The following is a 20,320-nucleotide window of genomic DNA, read 5'->3' as shown; positions in this document are numbered from 1 at the left end:
CACAAGCTCTGCCAACATTCTTGTGTTTTTTTTTTATTTGTAATACATACTGTTTTTATGTATCATAGGGTGTGTGTTCAATCTTATCTTTTAAAAAAATATATTTTTATTATGCAAGTCAATAGTGGCTATTTGGATTACAGTGGTAAGGAAAAAAGTTACTTTGAGGTAGGTGCCTTCACCTCTATCTAACCCACTGTCTTCATTTGCAGGGTGAGTTTGCTCAGGTCTCATGGAGAAAGCTTAAGTTATATAAATGAAATCTGAAAACAATCAATCAAACAGAGAGACAAACAAATAGCGGACACTTCTGGGTGTAAATACCGAAGCAGAGATGGTGTTTATTTTATGTTGAAACGTCTTCCCGGAAGTTGTGTCACCGTGTTGAACTTGACTCGCTGCTCTGGTTCACTCCAGAGCTCTTTTATACCTACTGTAGATTTTCCAGTGAAGAGAACTGCTGGGTTGGACTGAGTCTTAAATGTTAACAAGACACTGACTCCAGTTTAATTAAGTATTTTTTGACATCCCCAGCTGTTCTTAGTCGGACCCAGTTTTTTTTTTTTCCCCCTCATCGCTTTTGCCCACTTTTTCTTCTAGTCCAGTTGGATTTACAAAGGGCGTGTTGGGGCGATCTGTACCGGGAGTCCCATCTCCTTGTACGTGTGTGACTCTGAGGAATGACAGCAACTGGGAAGGGACTGCGATCCGCCTGAATGGAAACAATGGATTATACGAAGCTTGGACACAATTTCGAGGAGAAGCTGACGCTAACAGACAAATGTGAGTGGGTTATCTTACAGTCAGTGGAAATAAAAATAGTAATGAATAACCTTACGGTAGAATTGTGCAGTATGGGGGTGTCGTATTCTGATTATTCATGATGAGTCATTTGTGTGTTCCTGGCCACCGAAATCCAAAATATTAGCCTCATCTGCCACTTGAATGCATTCTTTCATTCTTCTTCCCCTCAAATCCGAGAGAGCAGGATGTTTTTCCCTCCTAGCAACCAGCTTTAATTGCTCCACGCCAAACAGCTGGCTGCATCTTTGCCAGGCGGGTCCTGAGCAGCAGCAGCAGCAGCAGCAGCAGCAGCAGGTCCTGGACATGCTGCACCAAGCCCAACACGTCAGTGGTAACTGGGTGAGAAATGGCCCAAGTATGTAAGCAGACAGGGCAGATACTGGAGAGCAGAATGCATAAAACTAATAGTGATGTGTTTATTTGCTCAAGAGCACTTCAGAAACTCAAATACCTGCTGCTGCAGGGCTTCAACATCTGGATCTTCAAACGATGGTTTGTGACACTGCCCTGCCTCTTTGAAGCTGAGGCAGCATTTGACTTCAGTTAAGTCCGTATAATTATGCATCTGACAGCATTGTACTGTCCACACTGTAATAGTGCAATAATTACAAATTTCTTCCTCTCTACAAAACCCGGACATCTTGTCCTGTACAGATAGTCAGATGTTGTGGAGGTAGTTTGACTTGGGCATGTTTTAAAATGTAGGGTCAAGTAGATTATGTAAATTTGTGGTGTTGATTAAACCATGCAGGCTGGGCTTAGCTATTTGTAATAAATTAATTCCTACTGTCGTGGAACCTACCCCCCTGACCTGGTAGAAGGTGCCTTTCTGCTCAGTGGGACCACTTCCCCATTTCCACTGGATGTGGAGAGAACTGGGTAAAACATCTGCAGCAGCCTGTTGTGGTGTTCGCCAGCTGCATGTGTATGTACACTGGCTGTTACAAGAAGGGGAAAAGCAACAATGCACAGTCTGACAGACACTGGAAATTTCTGCTCTCTCAGTATTTTGTTGTAAAAAAATTTGTAATGATACATTGATGAGACTAGTTACCCGTTAACAGAAACATATCACATCAGCTAACAGTCTTTGCCATTGTATCCTATTCTTTATGTGTTTAAATTCCGATCGTGACCAGTTAGTATAGATACACATACATCATCAGATATCTATTATTGACTAATAAATGAACATGGTTGATTTATTCTTGTAGCTCTCATAACTGGAAAATGAAAGACCTTAAATAAAATGGTTCCTGTTGTCAAGAAACTTCACGCAATTACCTTAAAAGAGAGACCGAAGAAGTACTGTAATAGTATAATGAGCTGAATATGTAGGGCTGTGACTTATGGTTATATCAGGGAACAGTTAATAAAAATTCATTAGTACCCAGGCTAACATCACCACATGACTTTTTGTTTGGCTGGACAATGTGTCTAAAAGCAGAAATATTACATTTCCTGTCTGTTTAAGACAAGCGAAAAAACTACTGTTAGTCATATTTGAGAAGCTATGATGTAAAATGTGAGGCTTTGTGCTATACACCTTCACTTTGGATTTTACTGGATGCAGCCTGATCAGAAAGCAGGTGCCATGGTTTCTAACTTGGGAGGTGTCTTTTGTTCCCAAAAGTGCAGCTTAATGTGAAGCAAATCCACCCATTGATAAGTGATCAAAGATTATCAACAAGACATGCGGGGGCTTCAGGCCTTCTGCTGGGAGCTGCAGCATGCAGCAGGGTTGATCCACATGTGACGTTATCAGGAATGCTAGACGCTGAAAAAGGCAGGGGAGTTAGATAAACAGAAACATTCTTTGTCTCTGACTCCTTTCTGAGAGCGGTGAGTCTCATTCTTGTAAAACACAAATAAGGATAGAAAGAAAAGAGGAGCTAACGAGGACCTGTTTGTACAGCCCAGTGTGGTGGCAGAGCTGTGAGAGGCCGTCATAATCCCATATCAAAGTGGTTTATTCAGGTCTGAGGTTGGCAGACTTTTGGTTTAGCCCTAATGCATGTAGACCATCCAAATCCCTAACACTACCCCTACACACACACACACACACACACACACACACACACACACACACACACACACACACACACACACACACACACACACACACACACACACACTTACCCCTTGTGACCTCATCCTTCCTGTCGTACCCCCTGAAACCAGTCAACCAGGGACATTGGCTACTTAATCAGAGCCTGTTTTTGAGCCTGCTGGTGTTTCAGAGCTACAGTCGGGGCAGAAAACATCAGGGCTTTCCATTTGTTTTTTGAGGTAACACAGCTAGCGGCTTCCCTTCTGATGTACTGGGTGAGTGCTGGAGCCAAACCAAGCCTTTCCAAGAAAGGACACGTTCAAAGACTCTCTGTTTGTGGCTCACAATAGGAGTGGCACCTATTTCCTTTGCCGACACAATTCACTTTGTGTGTGTTGCAGTTGTCTCTTAAGGAGGCAAAAGTGTACACATTGCAGCTCCTTCCCAGATGAAAACGTTCACCTCTCGTCCTGCAGTGCAAACCTTTGCTGACTCTTTGGCCTGCAGTCGGAGTGGCTCTTTGACTTAAAAGCTCCTCTGTAGAAGTAATCATGAGATGTGGACTCCCTTCGGCTCTGCGAGCTTCCCAGTCATGCTGACGTTATATTTTTGGCACACGGCCCAGACTACAGCCAGCCTGGAAATGTAGATTTTGGCCCGGACGCCTTCCTCCACCAACTTTTGATTTGCCTGGACCATCAGCAGTCGTCCTCCAATAATAACAGAAAATGATTGCATCTGTATTTTGCTTAGTTGCTTGGTCTTTCACATGAAACATGTAATTACATAATTACCAGGCTCCCGAAATGACATCTTTACTTGTTTATTTTGTGATCAGTAGTCCATAAACCAATCGATTTCCACCTTACAGTGATGCACAGTATCTAGTGATATTGCCTGTTAGCTTTAGCCTCATTTTGCTGTCAGCTATAGTAATTCTGTAATGCTGAATACATTTGTAAATTAGGTATTTCACTTTTCACTTTGTCAGAGTGTTGAGTGTTTTATAAGCAAAACTGGCAAACATCATACATTTATAATTAACTGGAAAACACAAAAAATAAAGTTGAAGAGACCAGAACACTTTCTGAAGGCACTGTAGACTCAAATAAAATCTGGAAAAAGTTCTAAATTAGCTAGTAACTGTATAAATAAAATGTACAATATTTGCTTCGGAATCTAGCGAGTACAGTTCTTTATGGAAGCTTAGCAAAAAAATGTATTAATAGTAAATCTTCTTATCAGAGATGAGTTTTCTCTTTATTTGTTACACCTTAAACAGTTTAATTTTCATGTTTTAATAGGGTTTTGTAGCATCTGAGGCGAAATTTAAAACTCCAAAAAGCCAAATCTCCCTCAGCTCTTGCTCTTGATTGAGGCTCGGGTCCTCACAGCTCTGCCAACCGTGTCCCGTCTGTGGCCTCGGGCTCAGATGCCTTTTGATGCCGTTGGGAGAGACGGGTCGGCTACAGTGACTCAGAGAAACGTGATGAGTTGATGTGTGCTTTGAGTGAATCCTTGTGCAGAAGAAAGGAGGAGGAGGAGGTCACGGAACAGACCACAGCTCTCTCCTCTCTGTGCTCCACGTCAGCGATCCCTGTGACCAGATGCTGTAAATCAGCAGCCGCGATGACTCCAGCTAAGAGGAAATGCTTCATTCTGCTGCAGAGCAAGAGGAAGGAGAAGGATATAGCTTCCTGAGAGCTTATGCACAGATTAGTCATAATTTTTTTTCCTTCACATCCTGCATTCACAACAGCATAATTCATGAAAAGGAAGTTGATATTAATAATCCTGTTTGCAGCATAATCCTGTTAGGGAACGGTGTGAGGCTGAGCTTAGTCATAAAGGGATCTGTCATATCACGTTATAGATTAGAGTCAGTGTGGTAAAACACCTCCACTTCTCTACACATGTGCAACTATTTTAAAGCTAATAATAAAAGGGAATTAATAGGAGACATTAAAATCAGGCTTAAGCTCACATTTTCTGATTCAACACTATGTGAAAACACTCATTTGTAGCTTTTTCCTCCAATGTTGATTCCTTAAAAAACTTAATGTATCAGTTACTAATGTGACTATAATCACGTGAAAGTAGAGGTGAAAGAATTAACCGATTAATCCTTTAATCAATCAACCTTTCTTTGTCCTAATTGAAAGTTTTTGGCACTTATTTTACGAAATAATGATGGACACTTGGATTGAATTCTTCAGTAGTATTATACAAACAAGCAGCTACATAACTTTAGCTAAATAAAATAAGTGAAAGTTCCATTTAAATCCACTAATTGCTTATGAAAGTAAACATACTTTCAGTGCTCAACAATTTTTATATTTTACTGTTGTTACTGAGATTGAGGTTTAATTTCTGCCCTATTTGTAGCCAACGGTGACATGACTTTGGCTTTTCGTTCCTGCTCTGCTCTTGATTGCAGCTGAAATATTGAAGATTCACTTTGATGTTGTCTTAGAAAGAGCCTACAATATTGATTATGTCCTCGGGGCCTTTTCCAGCTAACTCCCTCTTCCCTTCTTCTAACTTCGGCAGCTCGCACATGTTTCACAGCTGCGTGTTAAAGGTAATTGATTAATTTGAATGCAACAGAAATCACCTTCAGCGTTGAATAGTAGTTTTTGCTGCACACAGAGAAAACAAATCCCGATAATAGCAAAGATTGTCTGTATCTGTCTGGTTGCTGTGCTGTACTCGTCCCTCTTTACCCATGCTGCCTTGCAACATGAACTGGATTTTTTTGTTGATTTGTTGCAGTAACCTCAGGGGAATAATGACCAGATGGAGCCCCCCCCCCCTCCTGCTTTGAAGTGTACGAGTGCTCGTGTGTGTAAAAGCCCCGATGCTACATTGTTCATGTTCATGGCCACTTAAACTCACACACACACACACACACATATATCACTCACCACCCACCATCTCAGTCACACGACCCACAGACTCTAATATTAGAGCACAGATGATGGCAAATGTTTTCTTCTAACAGGCTGCATGATGCACAATTTCATATACTTTTAATTAAAAAACATATGAATATTATCTTATCTAACATTTTCGGGTTGTCCTGCTTGACATGCCTGTTCAGTGTCACATGTAGGATGGTACAGTGCCTGTGTGCCTGAGTGGCAAACAGGGTTGGTTGTCCCCATTTTTAAAAAGGGGGACCGGGGAGTGTGTACCAATTAGTATTAGTGGGTATCACACTACTCAGCCTCCCTGGAAAAGCCTACGCCAGGGTGCTGGAAATGAGGCTCCAACCGGAGCAATGTGGATTCCACCCTGCCCATGGAACAGTGGACCAACTTTTTACCCTTGCAAGACTACTGGAGGAGGCATGGGAGTCTGCCCATCCAGTCTACATTTGTTTTGTGGACTTGGAGAAGGCTTATGATCGTGTTCCTCGTGGGGTTTTGTTGGGGGTATGGAGGTAGTATGGGGGGCTAGTGCCGATGTTACGAGCCATTCGGTCATTGTACAACTGGAGTGCGAGTTGTGTTCGTTTTCGCTGTAATAAGTCAAACACGTTCGCAGCGGGTGTACGTCTCCGTTGGGTTGCCCTTTGTCACCGATCCTGGGGGCAGGAGAGTGTCCTGTTTGGGGACCTCAGCATCTCTTCTCTGCTATTTGCAGATGATGTGGTTCTGTTGGCTTCATCAGACCCTGACATTCAGCATGCGCTGGGATGGTTTGCAGCATCAAGTGTCAAGTGGCTGGGATGCGGGTAAGCACCTCGAAGTCTGAGGCCATGGTTCTCTCCCAGAAAACGTGGGATTGCCCCTTTGGGGTTGGGAATGAGTCACTGCCTCAAGTGAAGTACATTAGGTATCTTGGGTGCTTTATCACAAGTGAGGGCAAAATGGATTGTGAGATTGACAGGCGGATCGGTGCAGCGTCAACAGTAATGTGGACGTACCGAACCGTTGTGTTGAACAGGGAACTAAACCGCAAGGCAGGACTCTCAATTTACCAATCAATTTATGTTCCAACCCTCACCTATGGTCATGAGCTTTGGGTTATGACTGAAAGAATAACATCCCAAGTGCAAGTAGCTGAAATGAGTTTCTTGCGAAGTTGGGCTGGGCTCCGCCTTAGAGATAGGGTATGGAGTTCTGACATCTGAATGGAGCTCAGAGTAGAGTCACTGCTCATTTGTGTTGAAAGGAGTCAGTTGAGGTGGTTCGGAAATTTAATAAGAATCCCTCCTGGGCACCTCCCGCTGGAGGTCTTCCAGGCCCGCCAAACTAGACCTGGAACACATTGGAGGGATTGTATAGCCCATCTTGCCTGGGAAAGCCTCAGAATCCTACCAGAGGAGCTGAAAAATGTTGCTGGGGAGAAGGAGGTCTGCAAATCGTTGCTAAACCTGCTGCCACCATGACCCGAGCTAGGATAAGCAGAAGATAATGGATGGATGAATATTATCTGACAGTTCCCTAACATTTTGCACAGAGAAAACCTTACTTTGGTGGAGTCAAGTTCCATCATCTGGTGTGTCAGATGATTTGTTTTCTTTCTTCTGTTGCTTCTTATATTACACACGCGGAGCTGTGGTCACCCAGCTGGCAGCCAACCGTGCCCTTTCATTCCCTGAAATGATCCCCGAAAAACTCTTCAGCAAAGTGTCAGTTTAGCCTTTTCACATTACGCAGCTTCACGTTGCCAAATTTGACATGTCTCTGCCTCAATCCCATAGATCAGTGTCCCCCTCCAGCTTGTAGTTTGTTCTTCAGAATAAATTTACTTGAAGTAGTATTTTTCACCTCTAGCCTAAGATATGTGTGAGTTTTTCCTTTTACATTTTTTCAGCAATTACTAAGTAATTTTCCTGTTTCAGGGAATATTTGTTTCACCCCAGCTCCTCATTTTACAGTAGTTATTTATTTACCTCTAATAGTTGCTTCTAATAGTATAGAATATATATAATATAATAAAAGAACAATAGAATGAATAAGATGGATATTTCTGACACCCAGCATTTCAAGCATTGTTTGTTGGCCTGCTGTGACCATGGTGAAGGTGACAGCAGCCCCCGCAGAACTGAAACCAGAGCTCAGCTGAGATTAAACTTAGTCCATCATCACACTTCACACCATCTCTGCTGTCAGGTCAACATTAGTCAGCCGGACAGAGGTATGCCCCACTTTAGGAGTCCAAAACAAGAGAGTGGTGGTTCAGCAGCTGTGGTCCACATACTTGATTCAGATGTTTCCATTGTAAGTTTCCATCACAAAAACGCACTTTTGTTTTTATTTGAATATTCGTCCCAATGTTTTATAGTCACATCAGCTACAAAGCTAAATGTAACATTTTCCTCAGCAGTGGACAAACATTCAGGGAGGCTTTTTACCTTTTGTGTTTCAACAGATGAAAACGTCCAAACAAACATTAAGGCTTGTTCCCCGCAGTTCTCTGTACTGAATGTTACAGTAAAGATGGTCATGGTACAGGTTTGCTGAAGGCACTCAGCTTCTTTGTGCACCTAAAGAGAAAGACAATTTGGCGTAACTCTTGCTTATTACATTATGCGCCTGCTTGCAGATCGCAACTGTGTCATGGAAATGACCGAATGATGTCATCACAGCTGAGGAAGTTTAACTTCCTGACCACAGCCTTGGTCACAACAAATCAAGCCGGACCTTTTTCCCTCTGTCTTGCAAGAATGTTTTTCTCAGTATTTGCTGCTGTGCCACCTTTGACCTTATGTCAGTATTATCCTGGAGCTGCGGTGAGTAGAAGAAGGAATTGTGAATAATACATTATTTGCAGTGTTTATGATTCATGCTTGGCTCTGTTTTATGTCTCGGTCACTGGGTAACCCACTTCTTGGTGTTTAAAAGCATCTGGGGATCCTTGCAGAGGAATAACACCCTGTTGCCATCTCTCTCATGAGTGACTGAATCTTTTTTGGCATTTACTTAACTAAGATTTTATTTAATTTGAAAACATTTTAATCACATTCAATCATGGTTGGCAGGGGTTGAGATGAGAAAAGGCTCCTTCAAACTGAAGTTTTCAAAAACAGCATCTTGTGTCCTGATCACCCAAAAGATGAGACGTTTGAATTTGGAAACATTTTAAATATAGTTTAGGCTGTTGTTAGGCTATAAATAGCATTGACATCATTTCAGTTTTACATAAATCTCAGGGTTTTCTGTAAGATGGAGCTGGTCTGAATTAGCTTATGTTTGGGTCTCTGTATTGAAAAAATATATTCAGAAATTGTGTAGAAGAACAAGCTAGTTGTTAAGAGCAAGCTTGTAGTGTAGATACAGTCAGATTTGTAACAGTTGGTTGTTAAATAATAGTGTTGAAGTTTGTTTGTAATGTGAGTGAACTGTGTAAAGCTGTTTAGTCATATGAAACAAGACAATTTACCATACAGATATAAAGTTTGATTAATTAGCAATAAAACATCCTTGCAACTACAATCAGTATTTTTACTCACATTAACATAGGTGTAGCTGACCAGTAGCTAATTGCTTTATACAGAAGTCTTCACTATTTGGAATATAATTTCTTCTTCTTCTTCTCCTTTCGGCTGTTCCCTTTCAGGGGTCACCACAGTGAATCCCCTGCCTCCATCTAACCCTGTCCTCTGCCTCCTCTTCTCTCACACCAACTAACTTCATGTCCTCTCTCACCACATTCATAAATCTCCTCTTTGCTCTTCCTCTAGACCTCCTGCCTGGCAGCTCCAACCTCAGCATTCTTCTACCAATATATTCACAGTTTCTCCTCTGAACATGTCCAAACCACCTCAATCTGGCCTCTCTGACTTTATCTCTGAAACATCTAACATGAGCTGTCCCTCTGATGTCCTCATTCCTGATCCTGTCCATCCTCGTCACTCCCAAAGAGAACCTCAACATCTCAAGCTCTGCTACCTCCAGCTCTGCCTCCTGTCTTTTCTTCAGTGCCACTGTCTCTAAGCCGAACAACATCGCTGGTCTCACCACCGTCTTGAACACCTTTCCTTTCATTCTCGCTGATACTCTTTTATCACACAACACACCTGACACTTTTCTCCACCCGTTCCAACCTGCTTGCACTCACCTCTTCACCTCTTTTCCACACTCTTTGTTGCTCTGAACCGTTGACCCTAAGTACTTAAAGTCCTGCACCTTCTTTACCTCTGCTCCCTGGAACCTCACCGTTCCACTTGTTCCACTTTCTCTTATTCACACAAATATATTCTGTCTTGCTGAGGCTAACGTTCATTCCTCTGATTTCCAGAGCAGACCTCCATCTCCCTAGATTTTCCAACTTAAAATATAATTAATATGTTCAAGAAATTGAATATGTAGTCTTTTAATTATAAGGAGTGATTTTAACATTATAGCTGCTTTCAAACATGTGCTGCAACCCTGAACGTCTCCAGACATTACTGCGTGTGAGGATGCAAATGTCCAATGGGCCAGACATTACCATGACATTATCCTCCGAGCCCCCGAGTACAATATCCGGGTAAGCTTGTGTATGGTGTTAATGGTGTACAAAGATACAAAAATATACTAATACAAGCTGATGCATCATTGTGAGTTAGCCCCCTGTCAGCACACAAAGTGGTTTAAATCAGCTCCATCTTTACAACCCCTGATCCCCTTTGACCTTTATTATTAATTAATTATTTTACACGTTTTGACATTTTCAGTAATGTTCAAAATAATAAGAAGAAGAATAAAAGAATGTTTAGGCCCATACTATTACTTCAGTATTGATATTTGGTACTGCTACCATGTCTGTTCACAGTGTATCACATGTTGCTGTGTATAAGGGCTGTGTGGCTGCAGTCTGCTTAGAGTGGTGATGCTGACCTTTGTCCTCCATGACATTATTGAGACCACTAGTATTAATGTTGTGGCTGATCGGTGTATTTTGAGTCATATTGAACCTCCTGCACGCTCTGACCAGACTCCACCTTCTGGTTGAACTCAAGCACAGTTTGCATTTTATTTTTCCCATGTGTGTCTAAAGCAACAACTCTGGAGAATATTAGGACCTAATTTTCCATAGTTCATATGTGAAAATGGCTTTTGTTTATCTTGGCTGAAGTTACCTCTAGTCATTATGTCCATCTAACTAACCAATCTTGTGCACTTGTAGCCATCATTTCTAAATCATTGCCATTAGCTAATTACAGTATTATAAAACTGAAGTCCCACTGTTTTGAAAAGTTATTGCATATTTCACTGATATATTTGCCACATTCATCACCACATTCATGTGCCATGCAAGAACTGTAAACCTAACATTAACTGTAGCTAAGAGTGGTGCCATGTCAAGCACTGCAAGACAAAACACAACCTAATTGCAACAGCTGAAACACTAGCTTTGAGAGTAAGTGGCCTGTAATTGAAACCTAGCTTTAAAATAAAGGTTCCCCTTCTTTCATCATTACAGAGATGCAGCTTTTTTATTTCGGGGGCAGTGATTATTAGCTGTTCATGTTTTCGTTGCTTGTTGCTGTAACTGGAAGTCATTATAAACACAGCTGTTGTCTGGTGACTTCTCGTGGTGTAATGGGAAAATCGGAGGGGTTTAAAGGTTCGTGCAGCATTTGTTCTACAGGCCTGAAGCTCTCAGAGGCAGTTTGTGTTGTTGACATTTTGTTTGTGGAATTTCTTTATATCATGCATGCTTGATTTTGGACTGTGTGACCTTTTAGTTTACTCTGCTCTATTGTTGTTTGTTGTGAGACCGAGCTCGCGAAGAAAAACTTTCTTTTTAGTACAATGGACAATAGATAAATTTTTCTAACAGCAAATTTGTGTTAAATGCGAAAATGCACATAGTGACATTATTTTGCGATAACCTCACACACACTCCCCAGCTAAGGTCGGTGGTTTGGCTTTTGTCGCTCTCAGCACCATGGTCCCAGGAATGTTCTTCCTCTGTTTTTCCCTGGGGCGTGGACCCTTGTTTCCCAATAGTGCTTCTGTTTTTTCTGTCCACAGAACAAGAAGTGGTGGAGGCATCCATCACGGGGAATATGTGATCCTCCACTCCTTGTGAAAACCTTTTGGTTGTAATGATGTTATTTCCTTGAATCATTTGGTCTCGTGCATTTTGTGGAAGTAAAAACAATGAGATATTATTTTGTTGCTTTGAATACACATGCAGTGTTTAATCTCTTCCCTTTTTGGGTGATTTTGTCCAGGTTCCTCCCTTGACTCACGCACACACACACACAAAAACACAATTTTGCTCTGTTAACATGTGCAAGGAAAATGTGAATACCAGAGATTCCTGAGGTTGGCCCGACCCAGATCCAGCATGTCCCACTCATCACAAAGACACAAACACATGCCCACATACACATGTGCATGCAGAGGTTTTCATGCATGCATCCCCACACAATAGAGTGTGTGACTTCCTTCAGGTGGACATCTGTTTTACTTTCCAAAAAGACAAATGGCAGCATTCAGTATTTACTGTACATACAATTAACCCCACTAATCTTATTAAAAATTGCTTGTCAAACTAAAATCTGCAATCTATATTTTTATATCCGTATGAGCTAGTTCTTTCTAGAAGATACTGTGGAACATGTAATTATTTTTCCCCTAATTTCAAACACTTTATTCGATCCTTTAAGGAGCAATTCAAGACAGCAGGTTTGCAAATAATTCATCCACACACATGCACAATAAACTAATAGAAAAAGAAAAAACCTCCAAGAATCCCTAGAAAATGCTAATATACTCTATATAATAAATATCAGTGTAAACATAGCATCTGTTTATTTTCGTTGTTAACAAGTCTAATTGCCTAAACCCCAACGTCCTTCTGTTTGCTTAGCATGAAGTCACACTCCATGTTGACTCACTGCAGAAAAATGCATGCTCATCAAAAAGGATGACTTAGATTCAAGTAGGCAACTTTGGTAGTACTGAAGTTACATTATGTGTATTTATGTCGCAGTATTATCATGCAGTAGCAATTGTGAGTGACACAGAAGATCTGGATGATGCAGAGGTGGTCATGTAACAGTTCAACATGTGTTATATAAGTATCGAATTGTGGCCTTTGACGGACACAAAGCACATATATGTTGGCTCTTTCAGGCTGTTGTGGCATTGACTATTGACTTTTGAGATTACGGATTGACACAAGAGATATGATAGGAAATGAGGGAAAGACATACAAAGAGGAACTCTCAGTTATTTTGAACTTGTTTTGAAATCACAGTATCTGTGTTTAATCACTAGATCAACAAGCACCTCTCTTTTTTTTTTTTTTTGCTTTTTACACTCATGCCCATGTTACCTCACTTCAGCTACAGTAAACACAGTCAACTGCTGCCACTGTCTCCTACAGCTGTGGTTGTGTCCATTGCTTTCTTGGTCTAATGCAGTTTTTTGTCTGCTATCAGCTTAAGTGTACAAGGTAAAGTGCATCTCGAAGCATCCTGCATTCTCTTCATAGAAAATGTACGAGCAGCAGCATTTGGTATACCTGAGTTTTCTCCAGAATGTCTCTGTACTACTTCTTCCACACAGTTTACCTGTGTGCATGACGAATAATCAGAAAATACCACACTTACAACACAAACATTTATTTATCGTGCTTTTCTGTAACTGTAATTTAACATGGCTGTATTTGGCAGATTAGCAGCTCCCATTTGGACATCATTCACGGTTTTATTTTGTTATTGGTTAAAACAGATTTCGTGCCAGATGGATTTGGATTTTACCACACAGAAACAAAGGAAAATTTCCTGCAGTTAATCTGGTCCACCACATTCAACTGTTTGTGGTCAGTGCACCGTTCCCCAAGGTGCCTCGACAGAAGCCAGCCCCTTTTATGGCCGACATTCTCAGTATGGTGCTTAACGCTATTTATAAACCCAGAGTCTGTCACAGTGACACAGAAACCTTAGACGGATGTGGAGGCAAGACGAACTGAGGGAGGGGGGTGAACATCATGCTGAGTTTGTGTTTCTGTGTTAAATGGAGCCTGTCACATGGATGGACCATCATGTGCAATAATACAGAATGCAAGTAACATGTGTTTCTGCAAGGCTGTATGAATTTTTATCCTTGTTCTGAGGGCACCTCCAAAAATAATAATTAAGGATGTTTGTATCAGCTATTATCAGGTATAATCCTACATTGCGGTATTAGTTTGTCAGTATATTTGAGAATATAAAACTGTGGATTTTGGCAAGTTAGCACCATTAAAAATATGGTACTAAGTTGTTTGGTTCTTGTTTCCATTATACTTATTGTTCAATCATTGTTACTTACGCATTTTGATATTGAAGAAAACTTAAAAACACCATTATGGTTCGGTGAGTTCTTGGGGTTGTAAGAAGCAAAATCCATTGTTTATTTATAGACAGTGTTTTGCAGTAGACTAAGGAAATAATGCAGCGATTTCTTGTACAACAAGTCAGCTGAATATAAACATACTGTGTGCAAATCGTATTTGTCTGTTTAGATCTGACTACATCGTGACTCAGAGAGTCGTAGTGAAAGTATTATTAAGTGGAACAAACTACAACAAACTCCCCATTGTTCTTAAAAGACTAGTGCACCTGTGCCTCTCACTTTAAGCAGTTTTTGCATTATGTCTGTAGGGGTTAGTAATAGATGTAATCATATATGTAAATACATATATGTAATCATATATGTAATCTATTAATCACCACTACATGCCTCTACATCTTTGCATCCTCTCACAGTCTTAACTTAAATTAATACTAAAATGATAACTTATCACCATGGAAAAGGCCCTCAGTGGCATCAACTGTGTTCACAAATGACAGTTACAAGATGCTAAAACACTAATGTACCTGTCCAGGGTGTGTCCTCCCATTTGCTTAATGACCGCTGGGATTGGTTCCTGCTCCTCCTGCAGCCGTAAGCATACTAGATAATGGATAGATGGATAAACACTATAATATTAATTTTGCGCTGTAGTCTCCGTAGCACAGAAGGACAGAAGAGTCAAAAGGTCACTGAGCAGTACCTGTCTAAGGTGGATAACATATGCCTTCAATCATACCAAGCCAAGCAGGACTATATATAAAGCCACTGACTGCAGTATAAACCTCTTTCAAAGGTTTATACTGCAGTCTTGCTTTAACACAACTCCTGTCATCAGTCGTCTCTACAGTGCAGTTCTAGAAATCTAGGAAAACACACAACCACAACCATTCTATGCCTATGTTAATAACGTGTTGGATTTAACTCTGCACAATCAACTTTATGAGGATGTGACTTCTAACATAGCTGGTCTTTGTTCTGGAGTTTTTCTGTGCAGCTTATCAAAGTGCTACATAGTTTACACGCACACTAGGCATCACAGGGTTTTAGTGACGATCCAAGGTGATTAAGAAACAGTACATTATATCCTAGATTTCCATTCATACTTTTGATTCATACCTCAAAGGTGAAACAAATGATCTGCTAGTTTGAAGACATTTGAGCAGTTCTAAGTTTAGTCATTTGATAGATGTTTCTGTCGAAGGGACCTTACAAAAGAGGGACGCACACATACACAGGAGCAAGTTGGGGTTAAGTGTCATGCACAAGGACACTTTGGAAGATACAGTAAGCAAGAGAGGGAGTTGTTTCACTTTTGTGTACACATACACATAATTTCTTCTTCCACAAAAGCATGGAAATTTGCATTTTTACCATTTGTCTGGTTTTATATGTATAGCATCCTGTTATCTGACAGTTTTTTACTGGTGTCAGAATCAATATTGTTGTTATTGTTTCCCAAAGTATTTTAACTTCTGGGAATTCTTGTGATCCTAGTCATCGAGATTCTTTCTTCTTTGGACTTACTGGGTTTTTCCTACAGTCTTAAAGCCATGTAAGGCTTGTAAACTTGTCGAATTCAAAAAGACAGCCACTTGGTGAACCAGTAATCTGCTCAAGCTAGGAGGAGCATTGCAATCCTCTTTTTGCTATATCCTAATCCTTTGTGTTCAGTACCAGGTAGTAGCTGTGCCATCCTGTCTGATCATGATCCTCCACCTTTTTCCTCACAGCTGCTGTTGTGTCCAAACACACATGGGGGTGTAAATTCTGAACCATTATTCTCTCTTTATTTATTTTTATTCTGTAGTGCAGCCTGTTCATTAAGCTCAGCGTGGAAGTACAGTGGGGACAGTTGGAAAGAAGCCCGGTGTTAATCTGTGATTTATGTGGTTCGGTGAACGTTTGGACGAGCCTTAGGAGAGCGTCACGCTCCATCTGCCCATTGTTGGCCGATTCAAGTGGGGAGCTGGCCTCCAGGATCTTTCCTTCTACATCCCTCTCTCTCTGAGCTCCCTCTTCATTATTTCTTCAGCTCTGTTCCCAACTGTTCCATTCTTTATCTTTCGTCCTTTTTGTCCCTTAATCCCACAATCCACATTTTCTCTTGGTCATTATGAAAACAGCCTAATGCGCTGTTTTTTTTTCTAGTTTCTCTTCTGTCCTCCAGCTCTTCTTTCTCTATAAATCTCTTTCCACTCTCCACATGTCCTTGTAGAAGAGCACAAATTGTCCCTTCTTCCTGCTTTCGTTCCATTCCTTCACTGGGGCCATGTGCAGTTTGTCACTGACTTCTCCAGTATGAAACGGATGGGGGGAAGGGGTGGTGGTGACACACAGAGTGTGAAAACAAAATCTGTGCGGGGATTAAAACAGGAAGTGCTTTGTAGCTTTTTGCAACTTCTTTGTCACAAAGGTCAGAGGTCAGGAAGTCTGGCCTCAACAGTGGATCAGCTTTGAGACATGCAAGGTGCTTGCATAAGGATGTTTGTAAAGAACCTACCTATTTACGTAACACCTATGTTACATAAAAATGATTTTAAAACTAGGTCTGCAACTTGAGTATAGTTGAATTAAAATTTTAATGTTAATTAATCCACCAGCCACCAAGTGCCACCTTGGTGCCAGTCCCGAGCCCAGATAAAAATGGGAGAGTTGTGGCAGGAAGGACATCCAGCGTAAGAACTCATGTCAAATCAACATGCAGAACACGTTCCACTGTGGTGACCCCTGAAGGGACAAGCTGAAAGCCATTGATCTAATAACTTTGAATATCTTGCTTATTGAATTGCAAATTCACTTGTGTAACAAGACATGACATTAAATGGCAGCTACCGTGTTATAAACACTGCATACAGCTAACAAATGTATATAATGTCAGTGTATGTAGTCATACCACCCACCTCTGGGCTGTTTGCACTTTACACCAGAGAACAGGAAAGAAATTGTTTAAACAGATTTTGATGACGGTGTAAAAACTTTTCTAAAAAAACAAACGTGGGGAATATGTACAGAGAATGAAATGGTTCCTCAGCAGCTCACTTCTGACACTGCTGCCTTTATGTTACAGAAGCCCTTCCAACAAGGACAAACCATCATCAATTCACAATAAATTAGGGAATTCTATTAACAGTTCGAATGCAAAGACACGTTCATTATTATAAAATTTTTTCTTGTATAAAAATATTAAGAATAGACATTGAACCTAACTGAGAATCCTACACCTCTCTGTTTCTACTCAACATGGTACAGTCTAATTTCCCTCCTCTATAAATAGCCTTGGAGTCTTCCACTTCCTGTGTCAGTCTGGACCTTGGTCTGGCCTTTTGCTGACTCGCAGTGTGCACACTAAAACCTGAAGACTTAAAAATGTGTTCGGATAACTGCCTTATCATCGAGCGACTATCTCTTAAATGTGTAAATCATGTCAACATTTATACTGAATTATTTAGAAATGCTTGACCGTTAGCTAGCATGCTAAAACCCTTTCTACTGACATAGACATAGGTAGTGTAGTATTTGGTGCATTCAAAGATTAAAATTGGGTTATCTATTGTTTTTTATTGTTGTGTGATTGTTATGCCTTTATGGAAAGACAGTACTGTCTACCTTTAAGTACTGTTTTATCAGTTTAGTCTATAAAAGGCCAGTAACTAAATTGGATCCATGACGCTTGTTGTGCTTGCCCAAAAGTCCAAAACCCCAAGATATTCAGTTTACTAAACTTAAAACTAAGAATAGCAGGAGATTGTATATGCCACGTGAAACTTTGTTTTATTTAAAAAGTGACTACCAAGTATTTATTTCTAAAGCTTTGTGTTGATGTATGTATCTAAACAAGAGGTCACGTCAATTCATAGATTCTTAAAACAATGTGACATTTTTAAAATAATAAGTCTAAATAATAGTCTTTTAAGAATAACAGATTTATTCCCACGCTAGTGTCTCACCTGCTGCTGGTATGTTTAACGCTGTTGACAGGAGGCCTTTTCTCTGAAGGACTCGAGCCTTCTGGGATGCAGAGGGAAGTGCAGCATCTTGCTGCATATTGACTTATGCGTGTGAATTATTTGTAAAAGATTATTACTTCTAATGAGTCGAGAGTTTTGTGTTAATGAAGCCACAGAGGGGTTTACAGTTTTTTAGTGAACGTGTGTCGGTGAGGAATACAGGAAAGAAGCCACAGGCTTTTAATGGAAGTGTCACTTTGGAGACTGCACAATAATTATAACTGACACAAGAGCAAGATCTCACAAATTAGCCGAGAAACACCAGTGACAACACAGAGCACATATATAGAGATGTATTTATTTTACTCTATTAATCAAGCTGTCTTTTCCTCTTTTCATTCTCCAGCTCTGCCTCTTCAGACGGACTCTCAGCCCATCCAGAATGGGGACAAATCATTGGGGAAGGACCTCCTGACTCCAAGCGACTCAGCCATCACAGACCTCTCTCCTAAAACAGACTCCAGCACCAAAAGCGAGACCCCCACCAAGACAGATGCTTCCCCCAAGACAGATGTCAGCCCATCTACCCTGGGCACCAGCAGCAGCCCTCAGCCCAAGAAAGGTAAAGTTACAGATGTTGTAAAAATGTAAACAGGAAAATATCAGCCTTATATTTCAGAGAGCCCATTCTATAAAACAACAATGTGCCAATGAATTTCCTATTTGAAACCATTACCTTTACTAGAAGTAGGTATCCAAAATATGATGCCAAGTTACAATTTACTGCCACTGGATGGTCAAAAGTATGTGTACACCTGAATGTCTTTTTCAAACATCTCAGTCCAAAACTAAGCGCATTTATACGGACTATCCACAAAAACTGAGAAAGTGGTTGCAGGAGTTGGCTTTCATTTAGTCACATGAGAATTAGTGAGCACTGAATTTCTTTAATAGGGCTGTTGTACAGTGTGGAGGGGGGAATGATTATGGGCGGGGGTGTTGGAGGATGGATGAAATGATGCCATTACTCCTGAAAGTGTCTGCGTATCTCAACTTCAGTGAATCCATATAGGAAACTCAAATGTGGGGAGGGAGGAAATTCAGGTTGCCATGGAGATGGGGCTGAATCGATGCAGGCCGCTCTGTAAATGGTTGAGAATACGCATCTTACATAGCACCGAGATGATGCACGAAGGAAGACGGGATCGGTTAGTGCCCGAGGGGTCCTGGTTTTTAATGGTGTTGCATTTTAAAGCAGAAAGACGACACAAATCCTTGTCTTATGCCACTGAGTGTCTAAAAGTGTGTCAGGATTTATGCTGTGTATCACTGCAGATAACAGCAGCTGTGTATGTGTATGTGTATGTCACAGTTAAAAGTGGGCTACATGGTGTTAAACATCGTCTGTGTTGAGACTGAATCAGTGAATGTAAAAATTATTATTTCTTACGTTTGTTTTTATAACTTACCTTTTTTTTTTTAGTTTAAAAAAAATACATTTTAAAGCCAGTGTTTTCCCAGAAACAATGCCCTAGTTATTCTGATAACCCCACAGCCCTCACAGTCAGCTGTTTTCACTGGAACTACTTGCTACTGAAGCAAATATTTTTATGATTAGGGCCGTTCTGCTAGTTGAGGCCAATCTTGACAAAGTGGAGGATTTCTTATAAAACTTGTTACAGTCGGTTTCACAGTTAAAGAAAATAGGAAATTGCATTGTGTTTACTTGTTCATCTTTATAACTCACAGAAAATGTTGTCATGTGTTTTAATAGGGGCCATTTTTTTTGGTAATAAATAAAAAGTTGCTCCAGTGAAGCCTGGTCTCAGTTTTACAGTATATGGAACAAAAAGCCAATATAACATCACTTATTGTACTTTCCTGAGGAATTCAAAATTCCACTTATCTCACAAACACAAACATACACAAGTAAATACACTTGTGTAAATATACACAAGTATATTTTTCTGCAACTTATGAGTTGTAAATAATTCAAATGACATCGTGGCTGTGTTGGTGGAGGTTGTTGTTTAAGACACCCAAACACTGCAGGGTGGTTTAAATATTATATTTTATGATGAGAGACTATACTTCTGCGGAAAGCTCAATAAATAATGGAAAACATTATTTCATGTTTTGTTGTAACAATCACAAACAGTAAAAAAACAACAACACACACCTCAGAAATCTTAAATGCATGCTTGAATTAGTGATTCACTAAAGTGACACCTTGT

General features: G+C 40.5%; 1 protein-coding gene across 8 annotated transcripts in view; it reads left to right on the top strand.

Moving 5' to 3' along the window:
* Positions 1–381: 381 nt before the first annotated feature.
* LOC137118868 (MAP7 domain-containing protein 1-like) overlaps positions 382–20,320 on the top strand; it is a 38,152-nt gene continuing 18,213 nt past the window's right edge. For 3 of the 8 annotated variants that reach the window (XM_067495812.1, XM_067495866.1, XM_067495803.1), the window contains exons 1-2: positions 383–783; positions 18,493–18,708. In XM_067495812.1, coding sequence (XP_067351913.1) covers positions 717–783; positions 18,493–18,708 — 283 coding nt within the window. In that variant the 5' untranslated portion in view covers positions 383–716. Of the gene's footprint in view, positions 784–8,554; positions 8,595–17,534; positions 17,554–18,492; positions 18,709–20,320 lie in introns of those variants that run through there. The other 5 variants (XM_067495858.1, XM_067495847.1, XM_067495821.1 and 2 more) reach the window with 4 other exon arrangements.

The sequence above is a fragment of the Channa argus genome, chromosome 1, assembly GCF_033026475.1.
Source record: "Channa argus isolate prfri chromosome 1, Channa argus male v1.0, whole genome shotgun sequence".
Taxonomy (NCBI): Eukaryota; Metazoa; Chordata; class Actinopteri; order Anabantiformes; family Channidae; genus Channa; species Channa argus.
This window is presented reverse-complemented; position numbering and strand designations above follow the sequence as displayed.